At 40.1% G+C, this 27,391-nt stretch overlaps 1 protein-coding gene across 7 annotated transcripts; it reads left to right on the top strand.

Moving 5' to 3' along the window:
* Positions 1-3,433: 3,433 nt before the first annotated feature.
* Positions 3,434-25,985, top strand: MMAA (metabolism of cobalamin associated A). Of its 7 annotated transcripts, XM_041738879.1 has the most exons (8): positions 7,927-8,980; positions 13,433-13,579; positions 14,356-14,859; positions 17,032-17,154; positions 19,609-19,779; positions 21,809-21,894; positions 22,971-23,120; positions 24,164-25,985. In XM_041738879.1, the coding sequence occupies exons 3-8, from the start codon at positions 14,415-14,417 to the stop codon at positions 24,449-24,451; spliced, it is 1,263 nt and encodes a 420-aa protein (XP_041594813.1). In that variant the 5' UTR covers positions 7,927-8,980; positions 13,433-13,579; positions 14,356-14,414; the 3' UTR covers positions 24,452-25,985. The 7 variants fall into 7 exon arrangements, with proteins under 7 accessions (XP_041594818.1, XP_041594816.1, XP_041594812.1 ...); XM_041738884.1 differs by lacking the exons at positions 7,927-8,980; positions 13,433-13,579 and adding an exon at positions 3,434-3,453; XM_041738882.1 differs by lacking the exons at positions 7,927-8,980; positions 13,433-13,579 and adding an exon at positions 3,477-3,704.
* Positions 25,986-27,391: the final 1,406 nt, after the last annotated feature.

Genomic DNA, 27,391 nt, shown 5'->3' with positions numbered 1-27,391 from the left:
ATTTTTAACTCTTTGAGGAATCTCCACACAGTTTTCCAGAGTGGCTGCACCAGTTCACATTCCCACCAACAGTGTAAGAGGGTTCCCTTTTCTCCGCATCCTCTCCAACATTTGTTGTTTCCTGCCTTGTTAATTTTCCCCATTCTCACTGGTGTGAGGTGGTATCTCATTGTGGTTTTGATTTGTATTTCCCTGATGGCAAGTGATGCAGAGCATTTTCTCATGTGCATGTTGGCCATGTCCATGTCTTCCTCTGTGAGATTTCTCTTCATGTCTTTTGCCCATTTCATGATTGGATTGTTTGTTTCTTTGGTGTTGAGTTTAATAAGTTCTTTATAGATTTTGGAAACTAGCCCTTTATCTTATATGTCATTTGCAAATATCTTCTCCCATTCTGTAGGTTGTCTTTTAGTTTTGTTGACTGTATCCTTTGCGGTGCAAAAGCTTCTTATCTTGATGAAGTCCCAATAGTTCATTTTTGCTTTTGTTTCTTTTGCCTTTGTGGATGTATCTTGCAAGAAGTTACTGTGGCCAAGTTCAAAAAGGGTGTTGCCTGTGTTCTCTTCTATGATTTTGATGGACTCTTGTCTCACATTTAGATCTCTCATCCATTTTGAGTTTATCTTTGTGTATGGTGCAAGAGAGTGGTCCAGTTTCATTCTTCTGCATGTGGATGTCCAATTTTCCCAACACCATTTATTGAAGAGACTGTCTTTCTTCCAATGGATAGTCTTTCCTCCTTTATCAAATATTAGATGACCGTACATTTCAGGGTCCACTTCTGGGTTCTCTATTCTGTTCCATTGATCTATGTGTCTGTTTTTGTGCCAGTACCACACTGTCTTGATGACCACAGCTTTGTAGTACAACCTGAAATCTGGCATTGTGATGCCCCCAGCTATGGTTTTCTTTTTTAAAATTCCCCTGGCTATTCGGGGTCTTTTCTGATTCCACACAAATCTTAAAATAATTTGTTCTAGCTCTCTGAAGAAAGTCCATGGTATTTTGATAGGGATTGCATTAAACGTGTAAATTGCCCTGGGTAACATTGACATTTTTACAATATTAATTCTGCCAATCCATGAGCATGGAATATTTTTCCATCTCTTTGTGTCTTCCTCAATTTCTTTCAGAAGTGTTCTATAGTTTTTAGGGTATAGATCTTTTACCTCTTTGGTTAGGTTTATTCCTAGGTATCTTATGCTTTTGGGTGCAATTGTAAATTCTTCCCCGACTTTTAATCTTTAAAAATTTCAAACCTATAGAAGAGTTGAAAGACATATACTCTTCTCCTAGAACCATAATTAACACAGTGCTATGTTTTCTCTTTACATATATGCTTTGTTTTGGCCTGGACTATCTGAAAGAAGTTCCCAGACAAATATCATGATCTCTCCCTAAAGATTTGAACATATATCTCCTAAAAACAAAAGCATTTTTGTAATAAACACAATTTATCATACCTGAGAAATTAAGTCAACAACATCTCTATTTTGCTGTCGTGTTCAAATTTCTTCAATTGTCTATGGATTCTTTGAAAACTTAAAAAGAAAAACAATCCACAATGCTATCGAGTTCAGTTGCCCTAATGGCAGATCAGTCTTTTTTATTTCTTCTATGCTTCGACCTTACTGAAAAGTCAAAATAAATCACACTGTGAATTTATCTGAGTGCTCCTCACAAATTCAGGCTAAATGTTTTTGGCAAGAATGCTACATAGATGAACTTGCAATAAGCAAAATGTACGGCGTTCCCAGCACTGATGCTGGAAATTTTTTCCATGAAGCATCTATTAACATTTTGCAAAGGACTAATGTTCCATAGAACAGTTTAGGAAACACCTGGATATATTTAAAAAGAGAGAGAGAGAGAGATGAGAAATGAACTAAAGCGTTAAACAGTTTGTAGAATAAAAACCGGTAAGGATTAAAAACCATTTTTAAATTACAAGCTGCCTCATTTCCTTCGGTAATGCAAACAGAGGTTTGCTAAAAACCCCAAAAAAAAAAAAAAACAAAAACACAGGGATCCCTGGATGGCTCAGCGGGTTAGAGCCTTCCTTTGGCCCAGGGCGTGATCCTGGAGTCCTGGGATTGAGTCCCACATCGGGCTCCCTGCATGGAGCCTGCTTCTGCTCTCTCTGTGTCTCTCATGAATAGTCTTAAAAACACACACACACAAAACATTGTACAGACGAATAACCCCCAATTTAAAGAGATGAAGTAACTTCTCCCCAGTTTTTGTCCTTATTGTATTTACTGTGTTCAGGAGCTGGGATTTGAAACCAGATTTGAGTACATCCATGTTTTCCAGGACTTACTGTTTAGTTTTCTGTAACTGACTATACTCGAGTAAATTACAATTGGGGTAAAAGTGGTGGGCTTTTAGCCTCAAAAATAATGAAGACAGTGAAGAAAACCAGCAGTCCATTTTTTAAAATTGCTCTATATCCAGCAACAATGAACCCATATCAAGCACTTGAGGAAGGCCTAACCCCTCACAATGGCACATGCACATTATGGGGGGGCGGGCTGCAGCCTCGGCTTGATACTGATTATAACAGAGCCCCAGTGATGACCATTTCTATTTGCCTTATTGGTCCCTATTTATTGCCTATCGGTTACAGCAAACATTTGGGAGACTTCATTTTTCCCTAAAAACCCTAGAACTCAGGTACAACTCAGGTTTTATCACGTATTATACAATCCAACAGGCTTTCAAAAACTTAGTTCCCGCGCTGCCCCCGCAGCGACGTAGCGAGCATTAAGCAGGTTCGCGTCCATCTCCGCTTCAGCGCGGAGCCTTCGCGCCCTCGGCGACGGTCCAAGGGCAGTCGCGGGTCCTTACTTTTGGCCCGAGTTAAAATGTTAATAGCAATGGTTAACTTTTAAGAAAGATGAAAACCACAAAACTCTGCCCCGACTTAAACGCTTGAGCTGTACTTCGGGCGACATTCATGCCCAGAGGCTGGGAAGTGCTCTGCGGGGCTGGGAGTCTTCCTGCCGGGGCCGGGGGGGCCGGGGTGTCCGGGACCCCACGGCTCGGCCTCTACCCCACCCTGGAAGCCTCCGCGCTGGCGGGACGGGGCGAGCGCTACCCCCGGCTCCGGAGCCGACGGCCAACGCCCAGCCGCGGCAGAGCTCCCGAAGCCGCGAACGCCGCCCTCCCCCACCCCTTCCCGACAGCTCCCCGGCGCCCCGCCCACCGCCGCGCCGACGCGGGCCCGCAGGCCTCCGCGCGCACGCGCCCTCCCCCCCCCCCCGCCGGAATTCCGTGGCCACGTCCGCCGGGCCCTAGCCCCGCCCCCGCGCCCCCGTCCGGGCCCCGGGCGCCCCTGGGCTTCTCGCGGCGGGCGGTGCGCCTTGCGCCTGCGCGCCGTGGCCGGCGCGGGGCGGGGCGGGCCCCGTGCGGCGGAAGGGGCGGGGCGGGCTGCGCTTCCGCGGCCTCGGGCGGGTGAGTCCGGAGCCGGGGCTGGGCTGCCGTAGGGGGCCCACCCCGGCGTCGGGGGCGCCCCCTGGAGGATTTGGGGTGGGGGAGGGAAAAGGAGACTGTTACTATGTTGGGTGCTCCTGGGAATGCGGGGTATGACGCCCGCTGGCAGGCGTCGGCAAAAGGGGTTCCACAGAGAAGTTTCGTTGCTTTTTTTTCCTTGAAAAGGAAACGTTCTGGACGCTGTGATTTAAAATCTGCATCATTTTAGGCAGGTTTGTGAGCTGACCGTTCTGCCACAGTAAGGAGGCTTTTGGAAAGGGCGTTGGTCCCTCCGCTGCCAGAGCTGGCGGGTGGGTAAGCGGAGAGTGGATCGGAGAAAGCACGGAGCAGTGTAGCTACTACCAAAGAGTGAAATTAAAACTCCCCTTCCATGGAATAAAATCCAGGGTGCACCCCGATGTTTCTAGCAGCAGTGTCCACGATAGCCACACTGTGGAAGGAGCCTCGGTGTCCATCGAAAGATGATGGATAAAGAAGATGTGGTCTATGCATACAATGGAATATTACTCAGCCACTAGAAATGGCAAATACCCACCATTAGCTTCAACGTGGATGGAACTGGAGGGTATTATGCTGAGTGCAGTAAGTCAATCGGAGAAGGACAAACATTATATGGTCTCATTCATTTGGAGAATATAAATAATAGTGAAAGGGAATAGAAGGGAAGGGAGAAGAAATGGGTAGGAAATATCAGAAAGGGAGACAGAACATGAGAGACTCCTAACTCTGGGAAACGAACTAGGGGTGGGGAGGAGGGTGGGGGTGGGGGTGAATGGGTGATGGGCACTGAGGGGGACACTTGACGGGATGAGCACTGAGTGCTATTCTATATGTTGGCAAATTGAACACCAATAAAAAATAAATTTTTTTTTATTATTATAAAAAAAATCCAGGGTGTAAAAGTAGGGCTCAAACTGAAAGTCGCCCAGAGAATCTAGGCTTTGTCAGATACTCTGGAGCGGCCAAGTCCTTTCCAGCAGTCGTGCCGTATTCAAATTTATATTTGTCTTTAGCAAATGAAAGAGCATCTAAGCAGCAAGGGCATAAAATTTCTTATTTTATTACCTTTCTTAAGAGCTGTGCCCTAATACGTATACTTTGGAAAACGAATAGATTGCTGTAGCTTTTCCAAGTTGGTAGAAAACCCCAGTTTCCAGGACGCCTGTGAAGATTCTTAATCATTTCTGGGTCATCTGCAATGTCCAAAATACTCTTTTACTGGTAAACACTTAATACTGTTTTGTGTTCAAGGTAATAAGAATTTTTATAAAGGAACAACTCAGCTATTTTAAGGGCTGCTATTAGAGGCAAAAGAAACATGAAAGTTTAGATAATCACAAGAAATCTAAATCTCAACTTGAGATATTTGAAGATGTCTAAAGAAAACGTGTATTTAGCATGGAAAGGACTGGTGAGTGCCTGAAACATTTGCCCCTCAGCTGACTATTACCATGTGGGCATGTGAGTCCCTCATAGGCAGATCACACATAGGGCTCCCTGAGACCATTTTGGATTTGAACTTAAGTGATAGCAATGGGAGTGAATGTTTAATGGTGATGAAATTTAGAAAAATAGAGATTTCTCCAACAGATTGAAACCTAAAAAGTGGAAATTGGGAAATCTGAGTCTTAACTGGAAAAGTAATAAAAGGTAAAGTGGACAGAGAACCTTAGAATATTCCCTGATGAGTTCAGTATGTATTTGGTACTACTCTTATATAACAATGACCTATTTAAGGGTTGCTTGTTAAAAAAGTCATTCTTCTCTACTAAAATTTCCTGAGATTATTTGAAAAGGACAATGTAAAATCTTCTGTGGGGGATGGTGGGAAATGGGAAACAGATTATTGGCATCTGACAGTTTATCTTCAAATCAAAAATGATTAGCATTGAGAAATGGAAACACATGGTGTAACACTGTATTGCCTGTATGAACTGTGCTTTGCTGCAGACACTGACCTAATGTATTGATTTTGGAAATCCTGTATGCTTTTTCTTGCCAGAGTAGTTATTGAAATTGAGAATATTCATTGGATCAATGTCAAGACAAATATCCCAAGTTAGACTGGCTGCTGCTGAGCAAATTTTTAATGAAGGAAAACATCCATATATTGAAATAAGACTTTAAAAAGAAAGTCCTTAAAATAAACATATATTTACTGTAAAATCTAGAAAAATGTATGTTTTCAAACATTGAACAATCAGCCTAATGGAGTTATTGACCCAAGCACAATTATAGTATACGTTAATTCATTCTATGACCAATAAACTATGCTGTGGGTACAAAGATAACCCATAGTGTAGGCAGGACGAACAACTCAAAACAATGTGACCAATATTAGAGTAGAGGGATGTGACCTATACATGATGACAAGAGATAGGAGTGACAATTGAAAGGGCATGGGAAGGGGGAGCATTGTTTCTAGTTTCAAGAACTTAGTTCTTGAAGGCTGAAGAGGAATCTGTGAGATTATTAAAGGAGAGAAGGGCATTCCAATCAGAAAGAACGTCACAGACAATGCGCAAAGAGTATGTTTTTTCTGGGACCTGTGTGCAAATCAGAATAGTGACAGCAATGCGGTAAAAGTGAAGGAGGAAAATGAATTAAATTGGAAAGGTAGATAAGAGCACTCCTAAAGAGTATGTAATATTTTTGTAATAACTGTCTTCACTGGATGGTAAACTTTATGATGTTAGGACCTATGTTGGGTCCATACACCAATGTATAGCACAGCACCTAGTGTGTGCAGTAGGTTCTCAATAAATAGCTGCTGAATAAATGAATGGCTGAATTAAAGAAAAACGGTTTCTTTTACAGATAAGGCAAAGGGGACTCTAAATGTATTTTAAGCAGAGGAGTAAAATAAATTTGCATTTTATGATAAGTGGTAATATGGAAGGTGAATTAATAATGGTCATAGAGGTAGCTGTAGTAGATCAGGGTTTTTCAAACCTAATGTTGCGCCTGTGGTAGTTTGCAATCTGCATTTTAAAATGCAGAATAGAGGGGCAGCTCAGGTGGCTCAGTGGTTTAGCGCCATCTTCAGCCCAGGGTGTGATCCTGGAGACCTGGGATTGAGTGCCACGTCAGGCTCCCTGAAGGAGTCTGCTTCTCTCTCTGTGTCTCTGCCTCTCTCTCTCTCTGTGTGTGTCTCTCATGAATAAATAAATAAATAATCTTTAAAAAATAAAAAATAATAAAAAATAAAATACAGAATAGAAATATAATATTAGAATGTATCACATATACTAACAATGAGAAATGTTTTGTGAAACTTTTCTTTCACTTATGTTCCTATGTGTTGACTGATGTAAGCACATTTCTTCCTATGGGCATTGATCATAGCTTGAAAGCCTTTAGAGTAGAGAAATATGGGAAGGAGGTGGAGAAGGAGGAAATGGATATAAAAGGTATCAGAGGGGCACCTGGTTGACTCAATGGGTTAAGCCTCTGACTTTTAATTTCAGCTCAGGGCATAATCTCGGAGTGGTGAGATCAAGCCCCACTTCAGGCATTATGCTGGGTGTGTAGCCTGCTTAAGATTCTCTCTGTCTGCCCTCCCCCCAGCCCACCCAACACTTGGTCTCTCTCTCTCTCTCTCTCTCTCTCACTCTCTCTCTCTCTCTCTCTCATTCTCTGTCAAAAAAAGAAAGAGAGAATTTAAAAAGAGATATTGGAGGAAAACAAATGTGAATCTTAAATGCTGCCGTCCATATCGAACCTTTTTCCCTGAGAGGGGAAAAAGGCCTACTTCATATTTTTCATTGTATATTAATAACATCCTGGTTTATTAAGAATGGCAAGGCTTTGAGGGATCTTACTGAATGTTGTAAATGTGAAATTTCTCGTGTATTTAGGTAGTACTGAGCTTAAAATTATAGGATGAGACCTCCATGATTCTCAGGAATCATGAAAATTCATTGAAACTGTTTGATTTGATTTTTGGCTAAGTTTTAAAATGTCTTTCCATAAGAAAGCAGGAAAAGGTGCTTAGTTACACAAGTAGATGGGAGGTCTTTCTCCCTACCTCGATGATTTTGCCACTCTAGTAGATTTAGTTTTTTCTGTCGGTGACATGTTATAAGAGTTGTTCATACAAGGATGAGTTACATGTTATGCCCTTGATTGTCAAATGTGAGTTATTCTCTGGAGTGAAAAACATTTTAAAACTGTAGAAATTTGGTTGTTCTGTCAACTAATACACTATTGGGATGTCCTGCTGGTAAGGTTTGCCCAGAAAATGTAAACCTATTTTTCATTTTGGCCTAAGCAAAGAAAAGAAACAAAATGAAGAAGACAGTTTGCCATAATCATTCCTTTTTTTTTTTTTTTTTTAAGATTTTATTTACTTATTCATGAGAGACAGAGAGGCAAAGAGAGAAGCAGAGAGTGAGGCAGAGACAGGAGAAGCAGGCTCCATGCAAGGAGCCCGATATGGGACTCAATCCTGGGACTCCGAGATCACGCCCTTAGCTGAAGGCAGAAGCTCAACCACTGAGCCACCCAGGCATCCCTCATTCCATATTTAAATGTTATTTGGTATTCCCTTGGTGCAACATTACACCACTTCTCTTGTATACATCTGGATTTTTAAAATCTGTCATTTCTCCCAAGTTCTGCCGCTCGTTGTGAGGCCTTGGTCAATCAGTGTAACTTTACTGAGCCTCACCTGTAAAAGAGAATCGTGTGTACTGTTGTGAGGCTCAGCTGAAGAAATGTATGCAAAAATATCTCACACATGATAAATGGTCAGTGAAAGGTAGCTGCTGCTCTGCCATTCCCATGGTCCAGAAGGTTTGGGGGCATCAAGAAAATCAGCCTCCATGGAGAGATTTGAAGGTGTAAAAACCTTGGATTATATACATCTGGATAGCTTTTTGGTTTTAGCAAATGATGTCATCCTTTTCCTGGCTCTTTTTTTTTTTTTCTTTTACTTAAGGCCTTTTAAGATTTGTATTGGCATCAAAGAGCAGACCACTTCACAATCCCAATTTGTGCTAAACCCTGCAATATAAACCATGAGCTTGTCAGCACGGATTTTCTGAGAAAGACTTCGATTACATTGTTGTAAGAAATAACTCTTCTGTTAGAGCAACCTGCGTACTATTTATTAGACAATTTTTTCATCTCATTTAGAGACTACTGTTTGCTTGCATTATTATAAGTGGACATATTTTCATCTAGTAAATCTCATTACTAGGTCTTGATTCCTTACAAACTTATCTTTCTGTTTTTCTGTTTTGGAACATTAGATGTCAACGGTGCTTTGATTCAAAACAGGGAACAGGAACCTTGAAAAAAATTTAACACATTACTATGCTGGATTCTGAGGAAACATAATAAAATACTGTCTTTTCTTTAGGAGGATCATCAGCTGGGCTGAGGGATAAAATTAGTGGGGAGAGATCTGTAAGTGGATAAATTAGAAAACAAGATGAATAAAAGGCTGTGGAGCTTTGCAGATGGAACAGTTGATTGCCTGGGAAAGGTAGGGGAAGATGTGTCTTAGAAGACGTGATATTAAAAAAAAAAAAAAAAAGAAGAAGACGTGATATTTGAACTGAGTAGGACTTTGTCAGGCAAAGAAGTGGAAGATAAGCATCCTGGACACCTAATTTTTATTATAGCATAAAGACTTTTTTTAAAGCTGCCATGCTCAAAATGATTACTAGCCCATGTGTATCCCATTATTTCAGAGTACTGTTGAACTTCATATCTTAATGTGATGATTCTGATAGAATGTGCATAGAAGCATAGCTAAAACATGATTATCACTTTTTTCACCTTGTACATAATTCTTTTTACTAGGTTTTAAAAGTATATATGCTAATTTTATGTCTAATTTAGAAACTGACATAAATATATATTTAATGTAATGCTGATAGTCATAGTCACTGTTTAAATTAAGGACTCATCAAGTTTGATTCTCACATTATGAAGAAATCTCAATACAGAAGGAAGCAAGTTACAGGTTATAGATACAGAAGTAAAATTAAATCATGAGTAGTTATTAGATATTTCTTATTAAAAGTATACAAATTTTGGGGATCCCTGGGTGGTGCAGCGGTTTGGCGCCTGCCTTTGGCCCAGGGCGCGATCCTGGAGACCCGGGATCGAATCACACGTCGGGCTCCCGGTACATGGAGCCTGCTTCTCCCTCTGCCTGTGTCTCTGCCCCTCTCTCTCTCGCTGTGTGACTATCATAAATAAATAAATAAATAAAAAGTATACAAATTTTGTTTTATCTTTTAAAAAGATTTTTTTTACAATAGCAATTGTATTAGTTTTCTTCTGCTATAACAAATAACCACAAACTTAGTGGCGTAAAATAACACAAATTTATCATCTTACAGTTCTGTAGGTCAGAAGTCTGACATGGGTTTTACTGGACTAAAACCAAGGCATTAGTAGCCCTTTGTTAAGACATGGACATCTTTGGGGGGAGGGATCATTATTTTGCCTATAACAGAAAAATATGATTAGCTAAAAAACAACATATAAGCACTATAATACCATTTAGCTACAGACGAAGTTAACATTTTGACATATGCATTTCTGTGCATGTGTGTGTAAAATTATATGAAAAATGGTGTAACACCTCTTTAGCCACTCTTCTGCTGATCTCATTTGGTCTTATAGATTTAATTAACACCTAAATATTAATGATTCTCAAATTTACACTTAAGCTCTGACCTCTTTCTTACACTAGTAATGCAACTTCCCACTTAGGATCCCACTTGGCAGTTTGGTAGGCATCAGTCTTCCCCAGCTCATGACAGGGCAACTCCATCTTTGCTGTGGCTCAGGGTAAAACCTGTGCTGAATCCTTGACTGCTTTCTTTCTCTTCCATCCCACATCTCATTTATTAACAGATCCTTTAGAATTCATCCAGAATCTGTTTTAACACCAGCCCCACCTGATCCATGTCCTCATCAGTTCTCAGTTCTCATGTGCAGTATTGCAGTCATCTCTTAGCTGGTCTTCCCATTTCTGTTCTTGCATCCCCATCAGATCTTTTTAGAACAGAAGTCAGATCAGGTTCTCCTTTGTTCTCTTGCTTCCCTTCTTGTTCGAAGTCAAAGTTCTTCCAGTCATATCTGTGGCTATATATCTAACCCCCTCTTTGGCTTTCTCATGCTTTCCCCCTTGCTTATTCACGTCTAGCCACACTGGCCTCCTTATTTATATGTCTGTTGTCTCTCTTCCCTTACTATGTTAGCTTCAGGAGGGCAAGAACTTTGTTCTGTTTTGATCTTTGTTGTATCCCCAGTGCTAGACTATTGCACGACACATGGTAAATGCTCAAATATTCATTGAATGAATGCTTTATAATCTTGTTTCTCTCTCTCCCTCTCTCTCAGCATATACTTTGCTGTTTTTTGATCATAACTATGTTGGGTAACGAGATAGTCATGGTAAGATTTGTTAATTAAAGGGCATATTTTAAATAGCTAATTTTTTTTTCTTAGACCACATAGATAGCATCTCTCCCTAAGGGAGGGTAGGCCTAGGTTTGGTAGTAAGAATGTTCTGTATCTTGGTCAGCATTTCCTCTTCTGTGTTCTTTGGCTCTTCCTAATGCCACCACACTGCACACTTTTTTTTTTTTTAAGTTTATTTATTTTAGAGAGAGAGAGAGAGAGAGGAAGGAGCCGAGGGAGACAATCTCAAGTAGACTCCCCACTGAGCTTGATTTCATGACCCATGAGATCATGACCTGAGCCAAAACCAAACTAAGTCAGATGCTTAGCCGACTGAGCCACCCAGGTGCCCCTCACTACACACTTTAAAAAAAAATGTTTTTTACTTGCTTTGGGAAGGGCAGGATTAGTAATATCTCTTTACCTTTTAGCTAGAGGACTTTTCTTTGATCCTAAAATAATTTGTTAAGAAAAAAATGCCATAGTCAGTCCTGGCCCTCCCATTGTCTATGACATTAGTCACCTAACTCACTCTTGCTTTCCCTCCCTTGTTAAATGAGAATAAATCATCATAATAATAAATGTCAGCATAGAATTGTCTGGGAGAATAAAGTGAGATGAAGTGCTGGGATTATGTCATTTAGAGTAATATAATAAGACAGTCTGCCTTAGAAGGTGTAGTAGATTGAATGGTGGTCTTCAAAAAGATATACCCATGTCCTAATCCTTGGAACTTGTGAATATGACTTATATTTGGAAAAAGAGGTTTTACAGATGATATTTAAGTTAAGGATCTTTCTTTCTTTTCTTTCTTTCTTTCTTTCTTTCTTTCTTTCTTTCTTTCTTTCTTTCTTTCTTCTATTTTCCTTCCTTCCTTCCTTCCTTCTTCCTTCCTTCCTTCCTTCCTTCTCTTTTCTTTTCTTTCTTTCTTTTCTTTTTTTTTTCTTTTCTTTCTTTCGAGTGTGTGCAACCAGGGGTGTGCAGAGGGAGAGGGAGAATCTCAAGCAGGTTTCATGTCCAGCACAGAGCCTGTCTTGGGGCTCAGTCTCACGACTCTGAGATCATGACCTGAGCCAAAATCAAGAGTTGATGCTTAACTGATTGAGCCACCCAGGTGCCCCTAAGTTAAGGATCTTGAGATGAAATCATCCTGGATTATCTGTGTGGATCCAATTCAGTGACAAATCTCCACACAGAGGAGAGACACAGAGGATAGAAGACCATATGAAAGCCAGAGGCAGAGATTGCAGTTGTGTGGCTGTGAGCCAAGGAACACCAGGAGCCATGGAACACTGGAGGCCACCAGGAGCTAGGAGGGACAGGAAGAGTCTTCCCCTAGAGCTTTCATATAGAGTGCAGGCCTGCTAGCACTTTGATTGCTGACTTCCAGCTTCCAGAACAGTGAGAGAATAAATTTCTGTTGTTTTAAACCACCCAGTTTGTGGTAATTTGTTACAGCAGCCTTAGGAACCTAATATGAAAGGTCCTAGTAAAATGACTGGACCATAGTAAAATAATATTGTCGCCACCAACACTAACACTGTCATGATTCTTCTTCTTCTTCTTTTTTTTTTTTTATTCATGATAGAGAGAGAGAGAGGCAGAGACACAGGCAGAGAGAGGGAGAAGCAGGCTCCATGCTGGGACCCTGACGTGGGACTCGATCCCGGGTCTCCAGGATCACGCCCTGGGCCAAAGGCAGGCGCTGAACCGCTGAGCCACCCAGGGATCCCCATGATTATTATTCTTAAACCTAGTATGGGACCTGAAAAGCAGTATATGCTCAGAAAATAGTGAGTGGTTGAGTAAAAATAACAGTTCTTCCTTATGAGCTTCCAGTCTGTAGGAATGGCAGTGGTATTGTTGAGAAGTGTGCTTAAAGAGAGTTTCCAAAATAGATCCCTTCTTAACTCTCTTCTTTTAGATGTCTTTTTGTATGTTTGCATGAAGGATGTTTTTAAATTTTTTTAGGACTGGTTTTACTAGGTTTTCCATAAACTGTCCTTTTAGAATAAGACTAATTTTGTACAAATAGAAGTCCTAATGCCCCTTTGCCCCCCCTCCCCCATGGAAAAATAATGAGCAGTTGTAGTTCTAACAATAGAAAACTTAAAATATGTCTTCTTTTTCCTATTAGAATTTATTTAGTAAAATTAATTTCATGCTGATTGGCCTTGAAATACAATTTAGAGATGTACTTTGGAGCACACTGGTAATTTATTTCATTCTGCTATAAGGTAGTTGAAAAATCAAAATTTTCAAATAGTAAACCCAAATTTGGTAGGCCATATGTATCATTTGTATGTAAAGTCTAGTTTGCCACTGGAAGCTAGGTCTATGACCTAATTTGTACTAATGTTTTATAAATTGGTATAATAATAATAAAAGCTAATGTTTATTGAGGTCTTACTCTATGCTAGACACTGTTCCAGGCTTTTTACTTGAGGTTTTGTGCATGAATTAACTGAATTCATTTTCATAGCCATCCTATTCTCTTTACCTGTTTTGTTAACTCAAGAGGATGCCGAGGCACAAGGTGGTCATATCATGGTAGCTTAAGTTGGCAGAGACTCACAGTGGCCAAGGCTCATAACCTCAGCACTTTCCCGACTTTCCGTGTACTGTCAGCTTCACTGTGGAATACGGTTTGAAGTGGAGAGGATCAGTAAGTCTATGTAAAGCCTCCTCATCTAATTCCATAGTGGTTCAGACTTCAGTGTGCTTTTTTACCTACAGAGATTGTGATGCCTGGACCTGGGAATATGCATTTTTCCTAAGCACCAGGCAGTTTGAGCCAAACTTAGAAATACCCTGATCTAGTTCCCATACAAACCTCACAGTTCTTTTCACATGAAGGCCTGGGGGTGGGGTGGGGGTGGTAATGGTGTGCTTATGTTAGGCCATTATTTGCATATATCTGTGTTCGAGGGTGAGCCCATTGAATACATACATTTATCTAAACTTATGCCACAAGTGTCTACACTACTATTCACTTTTTTTATTGTTTTTTTGTAGAAAAGAATAAAAGGCTAGCATCGGAGGATTTTTTTTTTACCTTTAGAATGCAAAATAGGATGTATTTGACCTGAGGAAATTGTTAAGTCTGTAGACAGAAGAAAATAAGCATGACATAAAATTTCCACCCTAACAGGATTTTTTTAATATTATTTTTTGTTTAGAAGAAAATTTTAATGTACCTTGTATTTCACAGTAGAGCAATAATCCATCATTTGGGCTCCTCTGAATATTAACTGTCGGTGGTGGTTGGGGGGTGGAGATCTTCTCTTAGATTTGATAAGAAATTTTCACCCATTTGTACTGCCCAGAAGCTTGATTATGTGTGTTTAGAATATAGGGAAAACACTAAGCTTGCAGTTTTACTAACTTCAGTATCTTAATTGTATATTGAATTGGCAAAAACTATGTTTTTCTTTCTTCTAGGGAGTCACAAATCACATTGAGCCAAAAAACATCCAGTGTTTTCTGCGGTTACAAACAAAATGAATATTCCCATGCTACTGCAGCATTCTCACCAGCGTTTCCTAAAAGGCCTTTTAAGAACACCTTTCCGTCGTTACCACTTCATCTTTCAGTCAAGTACTCATCTCGGATCAGGACTCCCTTGTGCTGGGCCATTTAATTCTCTCAGACTCCATTGTACAGAATGGATACTGCTGTCAAATGGTTTAAAGAGAAAATTATGTGTACAAACAACCTTAAAGGAACACACGGAAGAACTTTCTGATAAAGAACAAAGATTTGTGGATAAACTTTATACCGGTTTAATCCAAGGGCACAGGGCCTGTTTAGCAGAGGCCATAACTCTTATAGAATCAACCCACAAGAGGAAAAAAGAGTTAGCTCAGGTGCTTCTTCAGAAAGTATTAGTCTACCACAGAGAACGAGAACAAATAAATAAAGGAAAACCACTAGCATTTCGAGTGGGTCAGTCTTTTTTTTTATTTTCCTTTCGGTCCATTCAGTAACTATTTTTCTAAATTTTCTGCTTTAAAATAAGTCTAAACATTTTGTAATCTAATGGAAATTCTTTTTTTCTTTCCAGAATTTTGGGCTGGATTTTAAATGCTCCCCGCCCCCTTTTCCCCAAATATTAGTCTTTTTATGTTGAGGGGAAAATATCATGGTCATTTGAGCCAAGGCTCTATATTTTAAGAGAATAATATAAGACTCCTATTTTGGCAAGAATCTGTGGCTCCCAGAATAGAATATGCATATGAATAACTGTTAACTGGTTTACTGCTTTCTCTTGGTAGTCCTTCTGCTTGATGGTCTGAAGTGAATGCCTTGTTTTTTGTATTTATATCAAGTATAATTATCCTTACCACATTTCAAAATTCTACTTCTTAGGTGTTTTATTAGTCTCCCTACGGCAAGTCTCACTTCTTTCAGGTACTTTTTGTTAAAGTTTCTGGGAGTTGCTTGACTCTAAGCCCAACGATCTCAATACCAAAATGTGTTTTAAAGGAGAGACCATATTCATTTGCTGTCTAAAAATATGAGATGTTCACTTGATTTCTTGAACAATTGATGAGGTTACATGATTGCAAATAAGCTTGTATATATTTTTTAATTGTGCATTTTTAAACAATTTAAATATGTTTGGGTGGAATGAGAGCTTTTCATGATGGCAAAGTAGGTGATTCCAACCAACCGTCCCACTGAAAAGAACTTGAAATGGTAGACGAAGTGCAGAAATTTTGTGAGGATTGAGTAAATACACTTAAAAATTGACTGTCATTATATTAGACATATATCTTAGTTTATTGAAGATATGGGATTAAAACCTTCTAATTTTAGGGTAACAGGGTATAAATTTTTAAAGATCATTTCAAAAAGAGTTCACCAACATATCTGGTACTAGTCTGCATTGTTCATACATCCTATTCTTCTGTCCTGAAGGAACTCTCATTTTGAGAGTACTGTGTTGACTGTTGTTAATCTTTATGTATTGTGTAGACAGACAAAATAGCAGACTCCCAAAGAGAAATTGCAGTTATAACAAAGTGTTTACTTATTACATCTAAAGGATATTTGAAGAGAAAACATCCCAGAAATACACTGAGTTAACCAGCAACTCAACAGTAACTAACTAGTAACTCACAAATTTTCATTGCTATTCTGGTTCTTTCATTTTGGTCTTATGGGGCCAGATAAACCTGTCTTTATTGTAGCTATTTTATCACCATCATAGATACAAGTAACAAATGTTTGTTCCGCACCCATAAAGATGTTTTTAAGAAAGAGACCTGCCCTGAAAATTACAGAAAGGAGCCAAGCATACCTATGACATATACATACTTTGGAATATAATTACAATTAAATGCTTAAATTCTATATATTTAATGCCATGTGCTGTTCTAAGCGTTGCAAATATCAGCTCATCTAATTCTTACAACAACCTGAAGAGATACGTACTATCGTATGCGTTTTATTGCAGAGTGTAGTCAGGTACAGAGTGGTTAAGTAACTTCACCAGGATTACATAGCGCATAAGAGGCAGTGCTAGAACCAAAACTGGCCACCTGGCTCCAGGGTGTGGTGCTCTTAGCTGCCATGCTCTGTGAACTCTCCAAGCAGAAAAATTTTCTGCCTTTCTTAAGACTAATTTTTTCAGGATTCAGCTTATATCCTATATTTTGAGTATGGGTAAGATGAAGAAAAATTATCTTTCATAAATAGAAAATTATTTTTGCAATCACTGGGAATTTCTAGAGTAGTGAGTTGTTTTTCTGATGGGGAGATAAAGTGTACAGCAATGGGGTAGGTGGAATAATCACTGATCATGATGAAATGTGGGAATTCGGCACATTAACAACATAGGCAATGAAGTCTGTCCAAAAAGATCTATGTTATTGTAAAAAGGCAAATCATATTTTTACAAAGTGAATTTGAAGAACATATGGAACTCAGAATTGTTTTCTTCCTATATTCCTATTACTCAGGAACTTAAATGGTTTTTCGTTTAGGAAATGTTAAAATACTTTAATGATGGCTTCAATACATTATGAGAAATAGAAAGTAATCTAATATTTGAGTAGAACTTATCATAGTGCTGATCTCATTCCTTTCATTAAATTAGGTTTCTCTCTAACATAGGATTGTCTGGGCCCCCTGGTGCTGGAAAATCAACCTTTATAGAGTATTTTGGAAAAATGCTTACTGAGAGAGGCCACAAATTATCTGTACTAGCTGTGGACCCTTCTTCTTGTACTAGTGGTGGTAAGTATTGCTGATTCTTTTTAAATTGCAGAGCAGGGGCTCATTGGGCTCCCTGTTACATAATTTAATGGGAATTTGCACAGTCCCGTGACTTCTAACCTCCAGCTGAGTTTGGTCTCACTGAAAGGAGAGAGTTTTAGGGGGCGAGGCAGAGATTGGGGCCTTGGGCTCCTTAGTTTGTGGGTAGTCCAGGAGGAACTTGGGGACTTCTTAGAGAACTAGGAAAAGGGGGCCAGAAGTTAAAAATCAAAAGCCAATTTCAACTCTGTGTCTATTCAGCTGACGCTAGGCCCCTCTTCCCTTCGTTGTTTTTTTTCCTGACTGTATCAGCCCCTACACGGTTCAGAAATTGGGTCCATGTCCTCAGTCACTTTTTTCTTATATTGTCGTAACATCTCTTAAGCTTTAAAGAGTATCTTACTGCCTTTTATAACTTGTCACCTGTTCACATTACATGTTCAGTGAAACAAAGCTCTTAGAGGGACCATGTAACACGCCACTGTTCTCCCTCCAGCACTTAGCTTGGTGTGTCCCTTCTAGGGCTCAGCAACTACGTAACTGGTTTGAGGGGACACAGTCACTCAAAGTTTAAATTGCAGCTCATCAGAGAGAATATGAATGAACTTAGTTTCCTCAAAGGATCATTTCAGGAAAATATCAAGCATACCATATGAATATTCAGGAAACTTGCTTCCCTTACCCCTCTTACATTGCAGTTCCTCATTTAACAAGTATTTGAATGTCTACTATGGGCAAGGCACTGTACCAAGAAGGCACTGTCTTGTGTGATGGTGACTGAGACACAGTCCTCTTGGCCTTCTAAAGGTTTATATCTAATGAGGGATTCAGACATGTAAACACAGGCCACTACAACATAATGTGTGTTGTGAGGGGAAAATACAGGGTATTTAGTGGAAGTGTTTGCTTTACATACTATGGGTTTATTGCTAAAAAAAAATAGAGATGATATGATCATATTTCAAGGGCTTTAGGTCAGTAGAGAGGCAGATAACAATTTCTGTTACCACCTATTGAGAACTTTAGCTGAGAATATGCACAATTTTTGATTCACTATAATAAAAATGTTAACCATAAAATAAAATTTTATTTTATGTAGAAACACTCTAAGTTTCTATATTTCTGTTATTGCTCCAGTACCATATATTTGAAAAACAGCATGATGCTAAAGTTGAGAAGTATTACTTTTCTGGCCTGGAATCAATCCTTGTTGTGCTTTGGATTCACAGACCCTTTGCAGGAGCTTTGAAACCACCCCGGCAGTCTACAACAGACAGTTTTGTATTCATTGGCCGAGACCATTAGAGGAGAGAGTAATTTCATAATGTTTAGTTCTGTATATTCGGATCTATCAGATAATAATTTCAAGTACAACTTTGGCAGATTGTTGACTTACACAGAGATGATTTCATGTAGGAAATGACTTTAGAAAAAAGTTTTGTGTGCAATAAATAAGGTAGTTAAGATATGTGGTAGAAGTATGCTCTCTAGAATTAGAACCTATGAGAACTCTAAACTGGAACCATGAGGGGAGAGATCATATCTATCTGTGAGGGACTTCTCAATGTTTAGCATCAACTTTATGTGGAAAACTTAGCTCTTAGGCAGAGTGGAAAATTAAAATCCAAGTTAGAATAGCACTATACCTTCAAATGTTGTTATATGGCTAAAGGAAAGTAAAAGTTTGAGGTAATTTCAACAGTTCCAGGTCTTTTAGTCTTCTAGAATTTGCGAGGAGTGATATTTGCCAAAATCCTGAAGTAAGCCCTGGAACATCACTAGTTTTATTCCATAGGAGGCATTATATTCAGTGCCTACTGTGAACAAGCACTCATTACACAATCTGTAAGGCATGATTCCATGGGCAGGGAGCTTATATTAAAGCAGAATTTCTCAGCCTTGGCACAAATGGCATTCTTGTTTGGGGCAGCTTCCTGACACTGAAGGATGTTTAGCCTTGCCCTCTACCTACCAGGTACCAGTAGCATCCTACCTCCAGTTACAAGTAAAAATCTCGCTAGTCATTGCCAGGTTTCCTCTGGGGGCAAACTCATCCCCTGTTGAAAACCATAAAGATAACAATGTTAAGATGACAGTAAAGAAACCATCTTGGCTGAATGGAAGATTGGTTTAGGGACTGTGGAAGCTGAAATTGGACGGGTAAGGTAGGGCTGCATCCTGAGGGCCTTTTGTGGTAGGCTAAAGAATCCAGACTGGAACCTCTAGTCAGTGGAAAACCATTACAAATTTTGAGGGGCTTGAAATGTTATACATGATTACTTTGGCATCACATACACAGTGTTGCACCAAAGCTCAATAATATGAAATAATTTTGAGGTTTTGGGAGGAATGTCATAAAGCACTTAACCTGGGAATTGGCTGACAATTGGCCCTGATAGGTGTTCCATGATTATAAAATGTAACTCTCTATTTTAGGATCACTCTTAGGTGATAAAACCCGAATGACTGAGTTATCAAGAGATATGAATGCATACATCAGGCCATCTCCTACTAGAGGTACTTTAGGAGGTGTGACAAGGACCACAAATGAAGCTATTCTGTTGTGTGAAGGAGGGGGATATGACATCGTTCTTATTGAAACTGTAGGTGAGTGTGATTTTCTATTTCATAACAATAAAATACTATTATAACAAATGCTATATAAAGATAAGTGATAACTAACAACATTGTGTTCACTCACCGTATATTTACTAAAGGTAGCTTGGATTCTATAGGAGATATAAAAATACAGGCTATAATCCGGACCTTAAAAGAATAGCCATGTATCTGGAGAACTGTTACACAGAGTGGTATGTTGTAAGTGCCAGAGGAGTACTGTAACCATTGGAAACAATACTTAATTCCTGTTTTGTTTAAGTACATTTCACATGTCTACAATATTTGCTGAGAAAATTCATGTAGTTGGGTATCTCTTTAATTCAGGGCCATGTTTTATTTCATCTTTATATCCCTAGTACATAGTTATACACAACGAAAATACTGAAATGGAAACCCCAAGAAATCCACCTGCTTATGGAAAGACAGTCTCCTGTTACTGAGTGATAAATGTTTGTGACACAACCTGACTCAGGTTTGAGGGATCAGGAAGACTTCCAGGAGGAGGTGACAGTTGAACTTAGTGTTGAAGGAGGAATTGTAGTTAAATAGAGAAAGTGGAGGAGACAGCCCCTTTACAGAACCATGGTTTGCTCAGGATACTTGGCGTGTAGAGTGTGGAGGTGCATAGAGGGTAAAGAGAGATGGGGCTGGAGACCAGAAATGTACAGGCAAGTAGTCCCAAGCAGGCCCGGTAGTTCCACCGTACCCTCAGTGTCTCTGGCTTCTGTCCCTGCTCCCCATTCTTAGCGCTTAGTTTCCATCCGCAGGATTGCTCTTGGGGCTCTGACAGTCACATCTGCATTGCAGGCAGGAGGAGGAGGGGGGAAGAGGGAGAGTCAGAGGGAGGGGACCAGGGCCTGCAGAGGAGGTGTACCTCCTAGCTGGGTTAGCCCCCTTCAAGAATTTTCCTGGAAACCCCATCTAGTGACTTCTGTTTTTACTCATTAATCATCTTTAGATGAACTGGGGTCTGGTGATGTGGGCTTTCACCTGGTGTGTAGGTGCTCCTCACAACGCCGGGGTTAGGAAATGGGGAAGAATAAATATGGGCTGGACAACTAGAAGTCTCTGCCAACCCAACACAGGACAGAATTTTGAGAGGAGTTTCAGTGTAGCAGGTGATGTGGAAATCAGATTTAAGTGGATTGAAATTAATGTGAAGTAATGAACATTGATTTTTTTTTTTCTGGATACTTAGCTATAAAGAGAAAGTGAGAAATATGGTGATAATTGGAGGAGGTTGTGAGTTTTGTCCTGCTTTTTTCTTGTCTTGTTTAGTTTTTGGATGGAAAAGACATGAGCACAGTTCCTATGAGGTGCTGAAGGGACAAGAGGTGGGGGACTGAGGAGAGGTCAAAGACAAAGCAGAGCAAGGGCCCAGAGGAAGTGGGAGGGAAGGAGAGGCTAATCCTCAGAGACCTGAGAGGTGCCAGGGAGCAGAGCTGGTATTGGAACCTGCCTGTCTGTGGAGGGGCAGAGGGAGAAGCTGAGGGAGCCCTCACCTTTATTTCACTGCCAAGTGGGTGCCATGATCCTCCTTGTGGGGGAGGTCATGGCACTGTGACAAGCGTCTGGAAAGCAGCTGACTGAAGGCGCTCACGGTCATTGCTTTGACCAGGCGGTGCAGGGCGGGTGGCAGATGGTAGATGCCATGGCCCTGTGGTGGTGCCTCTTCTTGGCCATTTCTCCGGCATACTTACAGAGGAGAGAACACAGGGAGTTGGACTGACCCATGGGTGGGTGGGGGTCTGCAGGGCTCCTAAGACGATGACAAGACCAGAAAGCTGAATGTCTTGACAGGCATGGTCTAGGTTAAGTGAGGGAGAGAGGAGAGGTCACAGGGCTTCTCATAGGGAAGGCAGTGCATTTAATAAATTCTTCAGAGGTGGGGTGTTTAAAGTGGGATCTGCTTGAGTGTGTGACCATGAGTACGAGTGAATGAAATGATGGTCAAGGTAGTTGAGAAAGTCTAATCACTATGAATATTTTAGTATATAGTTGTGATTTACAATTTCAGGTGTGGGCCAGTCGGAGTTTGCTGTTGCTGATATGGTTGACATGTTTGTTTTACTGCTGCCACCAGCGGGAGGAGACGAATTGCAGGTGATTATGTTGACTTTTTCTCCTTCCAAAACACAAAGTATACATCTCTGAAAGTACAAATTTCCAGTGTTGTGATTCTGTAAAATAAGTTGCTGTTAATGTAGGAAAAGAAATAGCATATTTCATATTGGCTAAAATAGCTAAGTCAAAGGCAGATTCTCTATGTTTCTTCCCAACTTAAAGAATTTATGACCTAGGGGATCCCTGGGTGGCTCAGCGGTTTAGCACCTGCCTTTGGCCCAGGGCGTGGTCCTGGAGTGCCAGGATCGAGTCCCAGGATCGAGTCCCAGGATCGAGTCTCAGGATCGAGTCCCGTGTCGGGCTCCCGGCATGGAGCCTGCTTCTCCCTCTTGCTGTGTCTCTGCCTCTTTCTCTCTCTATGTCTATCATAAATAAATAAAATAAATCTTTAAAAAAAATAATTTATGACCTTGAGCTAATCATACAGCTTAGATTTTTCTACCTGCAGCTGGGAGTGAATGGAGTACATGGAGAGCTCCAACCAAAAGAGACCACTGCAGTGTAGGTGTTTGTAGTACAGAGATTGGGGTATTTTTAGCTATAGGGTCATTTTTCCTCAAATGCAAATTGAAAAAAAATTTTAAACGTGAAGGAAAACTTCAAAGACTTTGTTTATGGAAATGCAGATGTTAGCGATGGGTGTCTTTTCTTTCTAAGCACTTGATGCTGGATGGTTTTGCATTCTGCAGGGTAGCCCCCCCCCCGCCCCACCCCCCAGACGGAATCCATCACGAGACAATTGGAATTGTCTCCTGCCACTCATTCAGGTTGTGTCTTGATGGTATATTTACTGGAATCGTGAATGTATTTTAACATGTTAGTCTCTAAATATGGAAGAGAGAGTATAGATGACTTCCATAATCCCAACAACTGGTACTTTTGAGTAACTTCTCTTGAGTAATCGTGATTCCTGGTACCCAAGGCTTGGCCAGTTGCAGGGGAAAAGTTAGCTAATGAAGTGTGTGACTCTCGAAATCTTAGCATTGACTGGTGTCCCATTTTTTGCTATAATTAAATGAAGTATTTCTGACACATCACTGTCTTTTTCACTTCAGGGTATCAAAAGAGGTATAATTGAGATGGCAGACCTGGTGGCTGTAACTAAATCTGATGGAGACTTGATTGTGCCAGCTCGAAGGATCCAAGCAGAGTACGTGAGTGCACTGAAGTTACTCCGCAAACGTTCAGAAGTCTGGAGACCAAAGGTCAGTTTGCATTCCGTTCCGCGTTTCTCAGCCTGAGTGGACTGTGCACAAGGTTAGGAGAGGATGTGAGGCCCAGGCTAGATATATAATCCATCTTTGTTTGCTTGGATGTGAGGTTACAACTTTAAAAATTATGACAAAACCAGCACAGGTAGTCATGATTTTAAATATAATCCTTCAACCGCTAGGTGTCAAAAACTAGATGCAAGGAGATAGATTAGATTACTTAATGCCTGACTTGAGCCATTAGGAAGTGATAGCAAATCCATTCTGAAAGGAACCATTCTTAAGATTATGGAGCAATTAGTGATTTGATTATCTATATTAGAGTTTGAGTAGGAGAGAAGAAGCTTTTGATGTGATAGCTTCCCTTCCCAGTATGCTTGCTGGGTGCTATCTTCAGTAAGAAAAAAAAGAAAAGTTCTGTAATAAATGGTATGATAACACTGATGTGGGCAGCTTTCTGTGCAGGAGGACACAGTAATTAGAGAGTAAGCTGTACTCACTAGCGTGAGAACAGCAATGACCTCTCTTATTGTCCGCTCCCCACAGTCACGTTGTCTACACTGGGTATGGGGCCATCTTGCCTGTGAGTCTGTGCCGGTGCAGGTGCGGGGTGCTTGGCTCTTAGCACTTGCTGAATCAGGGAACTCTGACACAGGGAATGGGGCTATTTTCCCAACTTTGTTTCATTTTCTAGCACTCAGACCTACCCAGCATTGCCCTCATCATCCTCGTGACCCTCCCACAATTCATCTACACTTCCTCTGAAGACCAGCTGAGCAATCCTAAGTCAAATTAACCCTTGGGCTAAAAATTTTGCCCTGAAATCAGTATCTTGTTTCTGCACGTATTAGTAATCATAGTAAGTGACCTCAGTCTATTTCTGGGTATATTTTACTTGACACAGTGATAAAATGTCTCAGTTTTCACTTACCTATTTTCATACACCGTAAGACTCAATTGGCAGATACCAGAGTCCCTATGAAGATGTTTCCTACCGTTTTAAGTAAAACAGTTTTGGTTTCTTAACTTTTCAATAGGTAATTCGTATCTCTGCCAGAAGTGGAGAGGGGATCACTGAAATGTGGGATAAAATGAAAGAGTTCTGGGACCTCATGCTTGCCAGTGGAGAGCTGATGGCCAAACGACAGAGGCAGCAGAAAGTGTGGATGTGGAATCTCATTCAGGAAAGTGTGTTAGAACATTTTAGGACCCATCCCACCGTCCGGGAACAGATTCCTCTTCTGGAACAAAAGGTGCTCAGTGGGGCCCTGTCCCCAGGACTAGCAGCAGATGTGTTGTTGAAAACTTTTAAAAGCAGAGACTAATGGAGTTTATCCTATACAATGACTTTATCTATCATTTCATAAAGTATTTTAATATTAACAGTCACTTGAATGCTTATGTTTTTGGTAATTCTTTTGTGGTGCCCTTGGCCTCGTTTGTGAACCATGCTTAAAAAGTTGAAGAACACTGGATATGGCTGGCAAAGTTCAGGCCGTCGGCAGTATTTATAAGGGGCCTCTTGTATGTTACTGATTTCCACTTCTTTCTCTTCTTATACCCATGGTAGCTGGTAGAATAGTTCCTTCTCATCAGTCACCAGCAGAGAAAGCTGAAGAGAATGGGGAAAGCTCATGTACCTTCAAATGTTTTCTTTGATTTGGTATTCTCTTGAGTATCCAGAGAAAATGTAACCAAGACTGACCACATTTCTGAATTCTTACTTCAGGCCAGAATCATACACAATGGGTTTCTAAGAGGTGAAAGTCATGACCGATACTTAATGTACCAGACTATTCTAGGAATTTCTGAAATGGGCATGTACCTGAGTAACAAAACAAATGGGATGTGTAGTGATGTGAACACAATTTTAAAGTCTACTTGTCTAGACTTGTGCACCACCCCCGCCCCCATAATAGGTAGCAGAGCCTGAAGGGAATTAGGGGAAATCAGCTTCAAATAATGAGGCCCATTAATCCCTAAGAGTTGGAGTAAACCCTCAAAAGACCCAAGTGAGGTCCCAGTGATTCAAGAGTTATTCAGTTTGAAATTATCAAAGTCTTGCTTCTCTTCCCTCTTGGTCATTGGACTTCATAGTAGCATCTTAAAAATCTATCTTACTCCTGATAAGGAGGAACAAGTTTTGTGTTCCAGAGGAAGCATGGCACAGTAATAAGGGGTTGGGTTCTGGGGTTGGACTGTGTGGGTTTAAACTTTAAACCTAAATCAGTTGTTTATTAGCTGTTTAAGTTTAGACAAATAACCTACCTCTAAGTTTTAGTTTCTTCCCTGCTAAAAGGGAATTGACATGTTAACTTTATAGGTTTGATGAGGATAAATGAGATAACTCAGGAGAATCATTTTGCTACTGTGATGGTACATGGGGAATATCCAGAGACTGCTTGCTATTATTATTATTTTAGTTATAAATACTTGAAGCTGTACAAATCTTATATATAAGTTGAATTTTCTCTCGTGGTCTTACAATTACCATCATGCTCTTGTGATGTTTTATAATTCTCTTTAAAGTACCTGCTATAGTTAATCTTTAAATATATTTTATACTGTTTGATGGTAGGTATAAGTATGTACATCTGAATAAAATTACTTCTAACCATAAAATTTCTCCATTGCACAAAATTTCTTCCCAGAAATTCCAAACCTATACTATTCTGAATCCTTTAGAATATTTTACATAGTATGTCAGTTTTCACTGTTACCCTCTTATCTGGAATTAAATTACTTGAGTATTGGGGATGCCTGGGTGGCTCACTGATTGAGCATCTGCCTTTGGCTCAGGCCATGATCCCAAGGTCCTTAGATCAGGTCCTGCATCAGCCTCCCTGCACTCTGCCTATGTCTCTGCTTCTCTTGTCTCTCATGAATAAATAAATAAATAAAATATTTTTAAAGAATTACTTGAGTATTATTTTAGCAAACATTCCATAATTTTTTTTTTAATTTTTTATTTTATTATTTATGATAGTCACAGAGAGAGGCAGAGACACAGGCAGAGGGAGAAGCAGGCTCCATGCACCGGAAGCCCGACGTGGGATTCGATCCCGGGTCTCCAGGATCGCGCCCGGGCCAAAGGCAGGCGCCAAACCGCTGCGCCACCCAGGAATCCCCACATTCCATAATTTTTAAAAGGATTTCTGTTAGTGGCATACTGTTAGTGGCATCTTATATGAGGGCCAGGAGAAACCAAAAGATTATCCAGTCAATTCACCTAGTTTTAGAAAGGACAATCATTAAACTGGATGAAAACCTGTTTTTAGAATCTTCCAGAGAAAGAATTTCATAATTTCTCTTAGTAAACTATTACAAGGAATGACAAACCTATCATTTGTGGCACAGTGTAGGTGGCAGTGGAGCATATGCATCTTGCATTATGAAGAAGGTGGCAAAAAGGTGGCTTTTGTTAGCCATCAACTTAGCTATGCATTTCTTCTCAAGTTTGAATTACTTTTAAATGTCACAAATATAGTCATAAAAAGCATTGGAACCCTCTCCCCTTTGTCCTGTTTATGTGGTTATTGGACCACTGGTTATAATATAGAGACCAATTTCTAAGATATCGTTTACTTTTATTTCTGTTATTTGCTATCCTGGAAGCTGTAGAATATACGAAAATGTTTGTGGCCTTTAAAAAGGGAAATTCCATGCTCCCTTTTGTTACACTTGAAAATGCCATCCTGCCCTGCCATCTGTGATTCTATCGTGCGAAACCCTTTGCCTGGTCAAAAGCATAGGTTCTGACTTGTATTTATGAGGTCAGATTTCAGCTGTCACTAACTAGCCATATGATTTGGGGCAGGTTTTTGCTCTTTTATAGGCACCACTTTTCTTATATTTACAATTAGGGTAAGAATAGCTACTCTGCAGCATTGTTGAAATAATGAAATGAGAGGTTGTATGGAAAATGTCAACACTCAATAATTGGTAGGTGATGGGAATATTATACACGGATACTCGTGACAGCTCGTTGTTCTATAAAACAGACTAGCATCATTTAAATTGAGTTTGGCCAAACTACTTAATCTCCCTGTGTCCCAGTTTCCTTGTTATGAAATGGGGTTGACAGTGGCATCCACCCAGAGCTATTGAAAGGACTCTTAGTTAATATACACGCAGTACCTGGACATAGCGCTAAATAAATATTTAAAGAGTAAAATATTTAACTTCTTAAGGTGTTTTAAGGATTAAATGAGTTAGTCTCCCCTTATCCTAAAAGAATAATTCTTTTCTGAAAAAACCTCCTGGGT

The sequence above is a fragment of the Vulpes lagopus genome, chromosome 23, assembly GCF_018345385.1.
Source record: "Vulpes lagopus strain Blue_001 chromosome 23, ASM1834538v1, whole genome shotgun sequence".
Lineage (NCBI taxonomy): Eukaryota > Metazoa > Chordata > Mammalia > Carnivora > Canidae > Vulpes > Vulpes lagopus.
The sequence above is the reverse complement of the archived record's forward strand: the minus strand, read 5'-3'. Positions and strand labels throughout refer to the sequence as shown.